The 13576-nt window shown below is 38.6% G+C and overlaps 1 protein-coding gene across 3 annotated transcripts in view; it reads right to left on the bottom strand.

The window, feature by feature from the left end:
- The window catches only part of Sclt1 (sodium channel and clathrin linker 1), a 133171-nt gene extending 120172 nt beyond the window's left edge, over window positions 1-12999 (bottom strand). For 2 of the 3 annotated variants that reach the window (XM_032898450.1, XM_032898451.1), the window contains exons 1-2: window positions 12504-12999; window positions 3569-3636 (exon numbers count right to left, since the gene is read on the bottom strand). In XM_032898450.1, coding sequence (XP_032754341.1) covers window positions 3569-3636; window positions 12504-12537 — 102 coding nt within the window. In that variant the 5' untranslated portion in view covers window positions 12538-12999. Of the gene's footprint in view, window positions 1-3568; window positions 3637-12503 lie in introns of those variants that run through there. The other variant, XM_032898453.1, reaches the window with a different exon arrangement.
- Between the last annotated feature and the right edge of the window lie 577 nt (window positions 13000-13576).

The following is a 13576-nucleotide window of genomic DNA, read 5'->3' as shown; positions in this document are numbered from 1 at the left end:
CAATAATCATAAGGGAAATTGGTCTGAAGTTCTCTTTCTTTGTTGGTCTTTGTGTGGTTTGGGTATAAGAGTAATTGTGGCTTGATAGAAGGAATTTAGTAGTGCTTCGTCTGTTTCTATTTTGTGGAATAGTTTGGACAGTACTGGTATGAGGTCTTCTATGAAGGTCTGATAGAATTCTGCACTGAACCCATCTGGACCTGGGCTCTTTTTGGTTGGGAGACTTTTAATAACTGCTTCCATTTCTTTAGGAATTATGGAATTGTTTATATGGTTTATTTGTTCCTGATTTAACTTTGGTACCTGGTATCTGTCTACAAAATTGTCCGGAAACTTTAGAAAATAACGACAGGCAGTTTTGGGCAACTTTCCCCAGTGCAAACATTTTGTTAAGCCACAATGTAACATACAGATGATTCTTAATTTAAGATGGGTGACAGTCTCATCTGAATGATGTAACCTCAAAATGCATTTAACATACTACCATATAAAATAAAACATGGTAGCTCAACAACATAGAGCCTACAGAGTATGTTCACACCTGTGATTTTATAGCTGGCAGAAAGGCTGGGTTTACTTGTTGCCCATACCATGGGAGAGCATCTTACCATATATTATTCATTCAAGAAAAGGTCTGAATGTGTATCACCTTCACATCACAAAGGTGAAAAATGGTTTGTCAAACCACTGTAGCATGGGGACCTTCTGCAGTACAATGCCGTAACTATGTAGCAATACAGCATACATAAAGATAAGAAAATTGTCATGAGCCAAGGATCATTCAGTGGTCCTTTTAGACACAGTACCTTTCCACTACACTCCCTCATCCTCAGGTCTAGGCAACCACTAGTCGGTTATATAGATACATTTTTTTTCCATTTTAGAACTGTTAACATGAATATAATCGCTTGGAATTGGCTTTTTTCCCTTCAGTAGAATTCCTTGGATATTTGGGAACACATTTTACTCTGTAGCTAGGCTGGCCCCTAAATCACAAGATCCTGTAACTCAGCTTTCTGAGTGCTAGATAACAGGTTCAAGCTCCACACCCAGCCAACACATCACCTTATACTGTCCCAACAATAGTGTAATATTAAAAAGTGCATACAAGTGCTGCCTACTTAACCACTCTCCTACAAAAGTTATCTGTATTATGAGTAAAGCTGCTATACACACCGTAAATGTGCTCGTGCCTGCGTGTGTGTGTGTGTGTGTGTGTGTGTGTGTGTCTAATGGTAGTTGCATGTTTTCTGTTTAAGTCACTGAGTGATTTTTCAGGATGGGTATAGCATTTACAAACTCTCACCAACAGTGCATGGTTGCATTAGTCCATTTCCATTACTACAACAGAATTTCAGAGGTTGTATGCCGTCTGAAGAAAGGAGGCCCAAGTATCTCACAGTTCTTAAGGTTCAAGTGCGTGAGGCCAGTTTCTGCTGTGCTCTAGTGAGTACCTTCCTGGATTCACCACAGCATGAGCATATGCAAAAGAGAAATAGGCTTCCTCTTTTGTAACAACTCTTGTGAGACTAACTAACTCATTCCTAGAGATTAGCATGAATCCCTTCTAAGAGTCATGCCCCTAATGACCTAGCCACTTCCAACCTGGTTCTATCTCTTCAAACTTTGTCACAGCAAGGACCAAGCCTTCAATGTATAAACCTTTGGGGGAAACAATCCACATAATAGCATATTCCACTATTTCATTTGTAACCATCATGTGAAATACATAGTATTACTTTATTGTGCTTTTAAAATTTACTAAGTGACTGTGTGAGGCTGGATAATGACCATATACAATATTTACTTCCAAATCATAACATATTATTCTTAATGTAGTAGGCAGATAGCCTACTACATTAGATCTCAGAATTTGTAGTCTTATTATTGACAGTTTACACTTGGATCAATACTGTGTCCTCACATTCTTGTCAATAGAACTATATACTCTACCTTTTGTATAATGCAGCTAATTGTGACAGGCTAAACTGTAAGTAAGGTTGGCCTCTACTGAGAATCTTCTACCTAGACCAGCCTAGATGACCCTCTAACAAGAACCTAAACATGAGGTAGCCGAGAAAGACTGCAGCTATCTCTTGGTGTCTGTGATAGCATTAACTTTCTCATGCCTGTCTACAGTGTTCTTTGACATGAAGAAAATACAACTGCTCTCTTCTCCAATGCTAGCCTACTACACAGGAGAAGCTACTGTCATACCAAATCACACACTGGATTTAAGGCTCTCAAGAACAGTGTGTTTCCCCGGTGGATAGGAGTACCAGGATGTCATTAGGATTTCCTGGAATACCTTTTGCTGTAGCCCCAGCCCCTCTATCCCTACCACCCCACTTCTGACTCTAGGGCTGAATCTGCAGATTGCATCCTACTTCTCTCGATGCTTTTTAGCTGTTTCAAGGATAAAGAATCCCCAGGGGATGAACTACAGTTGTTCTAGGATATAGGCATCACTAATAGAAAGAAGCTCAACACTTGTTTCATGCTACCACATCCACATGATCTCTTCTCTCATCACTGTAAAGTACACAGTGAAAGCAAGACATGTGACAGTGAAGTTGGGAAGATATGGAGGACTACAAAGAAGCTGGAGACAGAAACAATTATTTTGCTATTAAGATTAAGGATAGGAATCAAGATTTAGTATATGATTATAAAAACAGTACATTTGGAAAAGAACCTACACCTGCTAAGAATTAAAACAACTATAATTTGTGTAATGGTAAGGAGATGTGTCCCTCACTGATTTGCTCCCCTGAGGTTTTTAATAATTATAATCACGATGCATAACAGACACCTCTAATGGAGGTCTTGCATTTATTGCTGTGTTGCTGGTAAAAAAAAAACACTTTCATGATCCAGTCAACGATAGCTTCTGGCAGATGTGGTAGAAAACCATGTCCAGAGAGCTCTGGAGCTTCAAACATCTGTCTTTTGCTACTGTTACTGCTTAATCAAGCATTCAGACCTATGCTTTAAGATATTTACCAGATATGTATACCTTGTTGATAAAAATCTAAAATTGAAGCAAAACAAACAAACAAAAAAACCCTTAGGAAATAAACAGTAAGGCCAATGCATATATTACTACTTGTATTAGTTTTATGTTTTATTCATAATTTCTGTTTTTTTTTTAAACGGGGAAACAGGAATCCAATTCTTTTGCCATAATGTCATGATTATATAACTGAAATAGTTATACAGGTAGCCACATCTTGAGAAATCACTTTAGAATGTTTCAAAGCTTAAATGAATTCCCATTTCAGATCACAGCTACTTTAAGATGCATAGCATTAGCTCCAGTTAGAAAAAATATTAAAGCAATTTCTATACACAAAGAGCTTACTTTCAGAGAGCAAGACCAAATTCTCCCTTACAAGAATCAAAGCTGTAAGCAAAATTTCAAAGGTTATGGGCAACTTCAAATGTGAATAATTCTAAGTAGAATTTATATTGAGGATTTATATTGACTATAATTAATAATTCATAAGAATGTAGATATATTTACAATCAAATTTCAATCTGTTTTTTTGTACTTAATCATTACACATACCTGCATAGCTGGGTCTCTGAAAATATGTTCGATTTGATGCTGCCTAAGAATATCATTTAGTTTAACATCTGAAACAAAAAGAAAACCAATTTGAGTAACAGTCTATTTTGTAAAACTAGAAAAATAGTAGCTACTATTTGATATATCTTAGATATATTTCTAGTCTGTATGATTGCTTTTTATAAAATGAATCATCAATTTCAGCACATTATTTTAGAATGTAAAATTGGGTTTTGTTATATTCATAAACTAAATAATGACTCCTAAATGGAATGAACACAGGATAGCTACAAAGAACTAATCTTTCTTATTTCCTAAATTTGAATTATCAGGCAGAAGTGGAAATATTCTCCACTGTCTTTTTGTTTCCACTCTTTCAATGAAAGAACTGGGCAGATACACACCACATTCTTCCGTTCTTCCTTTCTTTCCTTTCTTTTTTGAAGACAGGTTATCATTTAGACTGACCTAGAACTCATATGTAACCCAGACTAGCCTGACTTACTAGAATTTTCCTGTCTTTGCTTTCTGGGAGGCAGAACTAGAGGCAACACTCAGTTATACACAAATGCTTTAGAATTCTTAAAGTCGGCTGAAAAGCTTACCCATTCCATACTGAGGACAAATTGTAGGACACAGAATCTAATTTTAACAGGAGTACAATGAGACCATGAAAAAGATGGCCCAGAATAAAGCTGAGAGTTCTCACTAACATGCCACATCTGTGTTCACATCAGAAAAGAAACGGGGAAAGCAAGTTGGCCCAACATATAAAGGTGTTTGTCATGTCCCAGCACGCATGGGCCCACACACACACACTTGTACAAGCTAGAGAAATGGCTCAGTAGATACAGCACTAGCTAATCACAGCACTCAACATGGTAGCTCACAACTGTACCTCCAGTCTCAGGGAATCTAATACTCCCTTTTGGTCTCCATTAGCATGTGATGCATAAACATTTCTGCTGTCAAGACAACCACGCATACATATATATTTTTTGAATTAAAGAAGATTAAAAAGAATAAAGAAAAATAAAAACATACATAAGATATTACCCAACAAATACTCAATCTTTTAAAATTTACAGGAACTGAACAAAACTCAATAACTTTCAAAGAAATAAACAAGACAAGACAAAACATAACAAAACAAAAAACCCCCAAACAGCCTCCGTTTTATCTGATAAAAATAGTAACTAGAGTCAATAACCAAAACAGAAAGCAGTCAATAGGAAGAAACTTGAGCTATATGGAAATTGAAAAACAAAACCAAAAAACTTGCTTTCATATAACCATAGGATCTCAGGAAGAATCACAAATAGGACAATAGTTTAAATGTGATGTATCATAGCTTAATAGTAGAAAAGTTTTATAGCTTTAACTTAAAATTAAATTGAATAGCCTTCAAATTGTCCTTCAAATTTAGGAATTTTTCCTATTTTTTAAATGTTGTATAGGCTTTTGTTGAGTACTTTACATCTGGAAATCCTAGATTCAAATTACCACAAAAGTCTGTAATCACGTCAGCACTTAAAGGCTTCAGATTTTAGAATATTTTGGAGTTTGGATTTTCAAATTAGGTATGCTCAACTGTATTAGGAAAAATAAAGGCTTGAAGTATCAAATCTCTTGCAAAAAGTTAGAAGAACAGCAGTATAAAAGTCACATGAAGGAAATAATTGAAATGAACCTAGTAAATAAACTCACAAACAAGGGGATTAAAATATAATCATTTTAACCCACACACCTATGGGCACTTGATTTTTGACAAAGGAGTCAAAACTATCCAATGGAAAAAAGATAGCATTTTCAGCAAATGGTGCTGGTTCAACTGGAGGTCAGCATGTAGAAGAATGCAGATCGATCCATGCTTATCACCCTGTACAAAGCTTAAGTCCAAGTGGATCAAGGACCTCCACATCAAACCAGATACACTCAAACTAATAGAAGAAAAACTAGGGAAGCATCTGGAACACATGGCACTGGAAAAAATTTCCTGAACAAAACAGCAATGGCTTATGCTCTAAGATCAAGAATCGACAAATGGGATCTCATAAAACTGCAAAGCTTCTGTAAGGCAAAGGACACTGTGGCTAGGACAAAACGGCAACCAACAGATTGGGAAAAGATCTTTACCAGTCCTACAACAGAGAGAGGCCTTATATCCAAAATATACAAAGAACTCAAGAAGTTAGACCGCAGGGAGACAAATAACCCTATTAAAAAATGGGGTTCAGAGCTAAACAAAGAATTCACAGCTGAGGAATGCCGAATGGCCGAGAAACACCTAAAATGTTCAACATCTTGAGTCATAAGGGAAATGCAAATCAAAACAACCCTGAGATTTCACCTCACACCAGTGAGAATGGCTAAGATCAAAAACTCAAGTGACAGCAGATGCTGGCGAGGATGCGGAGAAAGAGGAACACTCCTCCATTGTTGGTGGGATTGCAGACTACAACATTCTGAAATCAGTCTGGAGGTTCCTCAGAAAATTGGACATTGAACTGCCTGAGGATCCAGCTATACCTCTTGGGCTTATACCCAAAAGATGCCCCAACATATAAAAAAGACATGTGCTCCACTATGTTCATAGCAGCCTTATTTATAATAGCCAGAAGCTGGAAAGAACCCAGATGCCCTTCAACAGAGGAATGGATACAGAAAATGTGGTACATCTAGACAATGGAATATTACTCAGCTATCAAAAACAATGACTTTATGAAATTTGTAGGCAAATGGTTGAACTGGAAAATATCATCCTGAGTGAGCTAACCCAATCACAGAAAACACACATGGTATGCACTCATTGATAAGTGGCTATTAGCCCAAATGCTTGAATTACCCTAGATGCCTAGAACAAATGAAACTCAAGACGGATGATCAAAATGTGAATGCTTCACTCCTTCTTTAAAAAGGAACAAGAATACCTTTGGCAGGGAATAGAGAGGCAAAGATTAAAACAGACACAGAAGGAACACCCATTTAGAGCCTGACCCATATGTGGCCCATACATATACAGACATCCAATTAGACAAGATGGATGAAGCAAAGAAGAGCAGGCCGACAGGAGCCGGATGTAGATCGCCCTGAGAGACACAGCCAGAATACAGCAAATACAGAGGCGAATGCCAGCAGCAAACCACTGAACTGAGAACGGGACCCCGCTGAAGGAATCAGAGAAAGAACTGGAAGAGCTTGAAGGGACTCAAGACCCCTTATGAACAACAATGCCAAGCAACCAGAGCTTCCAGGGACTAAGCCACTACCTAAAGACTATACATGGACTGACCCTGGACTCTGACCTCATAGGTAGCAATGAATATTCTAGTAAGAGCACCAGTGGAAGGGGAAGCCCTTGGTCCTACTAAGACTGAACCCCCAGTGAACGTGATTGTTGGGGGGAGGGCGGCAATGGGGGGAGGATGGGGAGAGGAACACCCATAAAGAAGGGGAGGGGGAGGGATTAGGGGGATGTTTGCCCGGAAAGGGAATAACACTGGAAATGTAAATAAGAAATACTCAAGTTAATAATAAAAAAAAAAAAATAAATAAATAAATAAAATATAATCATTTTACTTTTAACAATCATTTGATAAATTTAAAGTTATATGTATAATAAATACAACTTGAAGGACCTTGCTTAATAAAATGGATGCTTACAAAAAACAAAACAACAACAACACAAAAAAACACTGTAAACATCACACCTAATGGGAAAGATGTTAAAAATCTTTTTCCTTGTGGCTAACACAAGAATATACTCTCATGACATTTATGCAATACTCTAGTGGAAGTCCAAGTTAATGTGGCACTGCAAGCAGTTAAATAAACAAGAGGTATGAAGGTTCAAAGAACAAACTCATCTACATATGTGTTAACTACTCCAAAGAACACATAGTCTTAAAATCAGGAAGTAAATTTAGTTACAAGGCCAAAATGCAAAAATTAATCACATCTGTATATACTGACAACACAAGATTTTTAAATAACAAAAGATAGTAATTTCTAGTATCATCAACATAAATATAAAGGAATAAATATAAAAGGAATATAAAATTCCTATACAAAAATATTTTTATATTTGATAAATTAATCAATAGAAATGCAAGGCCTAAAGAAGGAAAAAGAGAACATAGAATAAAGAGGTCTGTCTCCTAAAGTCAGTTTTCTCCATAATGGTCTACATATCTGATGAAATTCCAATCTATACTCAAAAATTGCTATAGAAATTGAAAGACTGATTCTGAAAGGAAATGGAATGAGAACAAAAACAATCTTACAAAAAGAACAAGAGGATCAAGTTAGCTCTATCAGATAACAGCATGTATTATAAGGTTATAATTTACATAGCATGATAGTGATAAAATAAATTGTTAGTGTACCACTCTCACGATAAAATTCCCAGGAACATACCTTGACAGAGAAAAGTTTGTTTTGACTCATGGTTGCTTGGCTCAATCATTATAGGCCTGGGGTATAACAGAATATCATATATCCCAGCAGGGATTGCAGTATAATAGAGCAATCAACAGTAGTTAGGAAGCATAGAGAAAGAGCCAGGGAATAGGAACAAAACAAAACAGATCCTTCTTAAGGAAATTCTGAGGCATCTACTTCCTCCCATTAGACCCCATCTTCTAGAATTTCCACCACTTCCCAACAGCGTCATTTAAATGAGACTAAACCTTTATCATATGGCCTTTGGGAAGCATTTAAAAGTCAAACCAAAACAAACAAAACTTGCCAATTAAAAGGTATTTAGAATTTAGAAATATAATACACACACATACATGGTAATAAGTGATGATCAAAGGGGCACTCTAGAACTGGGGTAGGGGTAGATTGAGAAAGGGTAATTTGTGGATCTAGGTCAAGCAGACAACTTATGAAAATAATTTTAATATCATTCACAAAAAATCATTTCTAAGTGAACTAGAGATGTAAATATAAAACATAAGTTTGCATTAGAGAATCAAGAAATACTTCTATAAGCTTAGGATAGAATAAGACTTTTTAAATTAAAGCACAAAAGAAGTAAACATCTGTGGTAGTTTGAATGAGATTGACCCCCACAGGCTCACTGTTTGGGAAGGATTAGGAGGTGCAGCCTTGTTGGAGGTGTGTCACTGGGGTGGGCTCTGAAGTTTCAAAAGCTAGAGCCAATCGCAGTTAGCTCTCTCTGTGTTTCCTCCTTGTGGATAAAAATGTGTACTCTCAGCTACTACTCCAATACCATGCCTGCTTGCTGTCACTTACTTCACCATGATGGTTTTAACCTGAAACCATAAACTCCCATATACCATTTCTTATTTAAGCTGCCTTCCTTGATCATGGTGTCATATCACAGCAAATATAAAAGTAATTAAAATGACATTTAAAGTAAATACCAACAAAATTAACATCATAATTAAAAAGTTATACTCATACAAACAAAACAAAACCAATAAGAAAGTAAAAACACAAACCATAAACAAATCAAGAGCTATAATTGTCAATGATAGTGTATCTAAAGTAAAGAACTTCTAATCAGTTGAGAAACAGAAACAAATGGTTCAGTATACAAAAAGTATTCTTACGAGGCCAATTACCTGAAAAGAAGCTCATGCTCAGTAGACATCAGGGAAATGATAAATTAAAATGATTACAAATTGATATTCAAGACTGGTGAAAATAGGGTCTGGCTGGGGAGATGGCTTAGTTGGAAAGTTATTGCTTTTTAGAATCAAAGATTTGAATTCAATTCCCAGAGTCCACATAAGAAAAGCAGGCTGAGGTGAAGCAGTCTTGTAATTTCAGTGTTGGGGAGGGGGAGGGGGAGAGAGGGTCACTGGGGTTTCTTAGCCAATCAACCTAGGCTATTTGGCAAGTTCTAGTCCAGTCAGAGGATCTATTTCGAGGGAGGGAGGGAGAGAAGGAGGAAGGGAGAAGGGAAGGAAGAAAAGGATAAAGAAAAAAGAAAAGGACAAAGAAAGAGAGAAAGGAAGGAAGGAATAGAGGAAGGAAGGAAGGAGTGGAGAAAGGAAGGAAGGAAGGAAGGAAGGAAGGAAGGGATAGGAAGGGAAGGGAAGGGAAGGGAAGGGAAGGGAAGGGAAGGGAAGGGAAGGCAAGGGAAGGGAAGGGAAGGGAAGGGAAGGGAGGAAAAGAACGTTCAAAGTCTGAGGACAACATCAGAGGTATCCTCTGGCCTCTATAAGCACACATGTTGCTACCAAGAGAACCTGGTGAATATGTGTAACAAGCTGAACTATACATTGCTGACAAGAGTTTAAAAATCACCAAACTTTAAAATTAAAGGTGAACACAACTTTTGGCACTATAATCAACTATCCCAGCACAAGTACCATGACCAAAAGAAGTAACAGTGACTCACTAGCTGGGACTAACTCAGATATCCATCATAATAATAGATATGTGATTACTTAAAAACTGCCAAGTGTGTACAGCAATTAAAATGAACTAATCTTATCTATATGTGATAAGGATAAAATTTCAAAATATCATTAATGATGAAGCACAGAGGAATAAATGGTTCATCATCCTACTTTTTTAAATTAAGGCATAAAATTAAAGACAGTTGCTATCTTTCACTATCTTTGAGGAAGAGGGAGAGACTTTACATTTTTTGAGGTTCTAGCCATTCCCATTTCTGGACATGAATTGTATCTATTACAAGAATGTTTCACTTTGCCATGACACCTATTTGTTTTCTTTAAATTTATGTTATAAACACACACACATAAATATGCAAATGCATTAACCAGTTGCTTCTGAAAATGCTGGAGACACTGGTGGAATCATGCAATACTCAAGTTTATTAATATATCATTTTCTTTTAATAAAAGTCAAATCTTCAAAGGAAATCCTCCTGTACCCTGAAGAAATAAAGACATATTCTTATGGACTCTTGAAAATATTAAAGATTTACTTTATTTTATGTGTTATTAGTTTAAAGCCAACCCAGGCTACATAGAGAATCTAAGGCCAGGTCTTCTCAAAACAAACAACAACTAAAACAAATGCAGCCAGTAAGAAGAAATTAATATTGACAGAAGTCAATGTAGAAAGCTGGGTGTGGTGGCACATGCCTTTAATCTCAACATTCTTGAGGCAGAGGGAGCAGAGTTCAAGGCCAGCTTGGTCTAAGAATCCAGATCCAGAACACTCAGAACTGTTACACAGAGAAATGATGCCTTGAAAACACAAACAATCAGTGTAGACCACTTAAGAGGCAAATGGGAGGATGGACACAGTCATCTTTATCTCAACAGTAGTTAGGTGGCATGGCTAATAGGACAACCCCAAACTTTAACAGGCATACAACAGAAAAAGCTCACAGATTCCTAACGTTCATTCTTATCTCTTCATACAGACCTTAAAATTCCATGCTCTCATTTCCTGTATATGCAAATTTCAAGCCCTTTAGGTTTTGCTGTTTTTGCTTGGGAATCTCTTCCATTCTGCTTGTCTTACTGACTTACAATTCAGTTTACAGTAAAAAATAAATTCTCTTACTTGGGTTTGCTCATATTTGGGATTCAATTTTTATTTAAGAATTATGGTTGCGTTATTCTTCTAAAACTCATCTTCTAAAATTCAGGTATTTCTACACCAAGCAAAACTCATTCATGCAGATCACTCAGATTGTGGCCAGTTATTCATCTTTATAGAGTGAGGGAGGTTTTTCCTATTCATTTTCTTAAGAACTAATGCTACTGAAGTGTCAACACACACACAGAGTATACACACACATATATATGTATGCATATACCCACAACACTATAGATAGATAGATAGATAGATAGATAGATAGATAGATAGATAATAGATAGTGAGGGGGACAGAACATTTAACATGTACTAACTAACCAGAGGTACAGAGAAGCTAAGACTTTTGCCCAAGATCAAACTTGTGAAGTGTGAGCTAGGCAGTATACATACAGAAACAAATCTAGATAGTATGTCTTTCTGGTCTATGAACTCAATATGGAAACTCAGCATGTTTCCCCAGTCCTCCCTGTTGCCCCTGAGTTGTTCTCTTCCTCTTTCTTTCAAATCTCTCAGCCTTCAATTTCTACATCCCCTTTAGGTCACTTCTTACCTATGATTACGACTGCAGCTAACAAATTGTACTCCTCTATAAACCTCTATATACCTTTCAAGGCAACTGTGCTGTTCTTAAACAAAGCATACTTCCAATTCCTTCAATGTTGCAAATAATTTGGACACCTAAACCTTTCTTATCAGTAAACACATATTGATATGCCCAGTTTCTGTCTAAATGGCATCTCCACTGGCCAGAGTTTAATAACTGCACAATAGTCATTATTTGTTTAGCACTGTGTTAGTAGATGCTATTCTTTCTATTTCAATGTTTACTCAATAATTCCATCAACTACTTGGTAACTGATGCAAACGAGTCAGCAGTTGCTGCTGTTTCAGTGTATTTTTCGTAGTCATGTATGTCTTTCCACCAATCACAGTCTTGGAGAACAAGAATATTTCCATCTTATCCCTATATCATCTACATATATAGCGCCAGGCACATAATAAAACAGTAGGTCAACATATCTTTTAAATTAACAGTAAGAGCAATGTCTGAAGGTCCTAAGATGCAGGCTTGGAAACCCTTCCTGGCCATCAGCCCTCGAGTTTCTTCAAGCACAAGAGATGCACAACAAACCGATTTCGTACCTAGCTGACTCCTATGCACGCTTAAGGAATATTCTACAAGTATTACCAGCGGCTCTGCTTCGTTAAGTACATACATAGTCTCATGTACATCACCAAACATTTTGTGCAGCGGACTTTTTAAGTTTTTAACATTTTCACGCTGGGACCCGAACCAGCATTCACAAACACATTATTAGTAGGTCAACGATAGCGACATTGCACCTCACAGATGAATTTTCCATCAGGGAATAGGGCGCGCTTACTTTGGTCTCTCAGTAAGTCGATTTCTGTGGCCATTTCGATAATTTAGTTTGGAGTTTTCATCACGTTTATCGATTCCTCGCAGGGGGAAAGAAGGTAATTTTTTAAACAAGCAAACAAAAAGGCAGCCTCCCGCTGTGAGGGCAAACAAAAAGCTAAGGGGTCGCAGGGGCAGCCGAGCCCTGGCGCGGAGGCATCGGCATCCCACTCACGCGGCGGCGCAGCCCGGCCCGCCGCTCGGCCGAACCCAGGCGACGCGCGTCAGACTTCGCTCCGCGCTCGACCGGACCCAGACGGACAGAAAGGGCCGCGGGGCGGCGCGCGGCCGGAGGGCGCCGAGTTCCCGTCAGACCGCGCGGGAGGACGACCCTGGGACGCGCCTGGCCCGGCAGCGGCGTCCCCGGGGGGCTGAGGGACGACGCCAGGACCACCGGGAAGCACGAGTGGCCGCGGAGTCCACTCGGCCCGCCCTGCGACTTTGAAAGCAGTGCCCCAGACCGTTCCTTGGAGACGGTGACGCCGCGCCCGTCATCACGCGGGCGTCGCCGTGCGTCATCGCGCTGTCTCCGGCTCCTGCAGGTGATTGGTTATCTGTCAGGCGGTGGGCGGGTCCCTGAGGCTGCGCTGGGGGCTGAGTGGATTGTTTGGCGCCTTCCGCAGTGGCGCAGCGAGTGTCTGTCTGAGGTAGTGTGGCGCATTTTTAATTTAATTTTATTTTTGTAAGGAAACTGAAAACTGTGATAGGAGCAGGCACTGGATAGGGATTTTCATCACGGCGCCCCCCCCCCAGTCTTGGTTTCGCAGATACTAAGAATATGTGGGCATCTGTGCAGGGAAGGCTATGTGTCCTCAGGCTGAGGTGACTCGAGTCCCCCAGTTTAGAGCTGTCGCTTCTAGGTCTGAAGCTAGTGACTCTCTTATGCCTAGAAAAGAGAGCTGTTGTCCAACACTTAACCCTGTGGCTTCCAGAAGGCACCTGGTCAGGAGCCAGGAGAGCCAGCAAATCCTGCAGGTATTTCAGAGATGTTTCTTCGGATTTAAGGAGAGATAACATTTTGCAAAAATAAAATAAAAT

Source organism: Rattus rattus, chromosome 3 (assembly GCF_011064425.1).
Source record: "Rattus rattus isolate New Zealand chromosome 3, Rrattus_CSIRO_v1, whole genome shotgun sequence".
NCBI lineage: Eukaryota > Metazoa > Chordata > Mammalia > Rodentia > Muridae > Rattus > Rattus rattus.
Note: the sequence above shows the minus strand (reverse complement) of the source record. Positions and strands in the feature narration are given on the sequence as shown.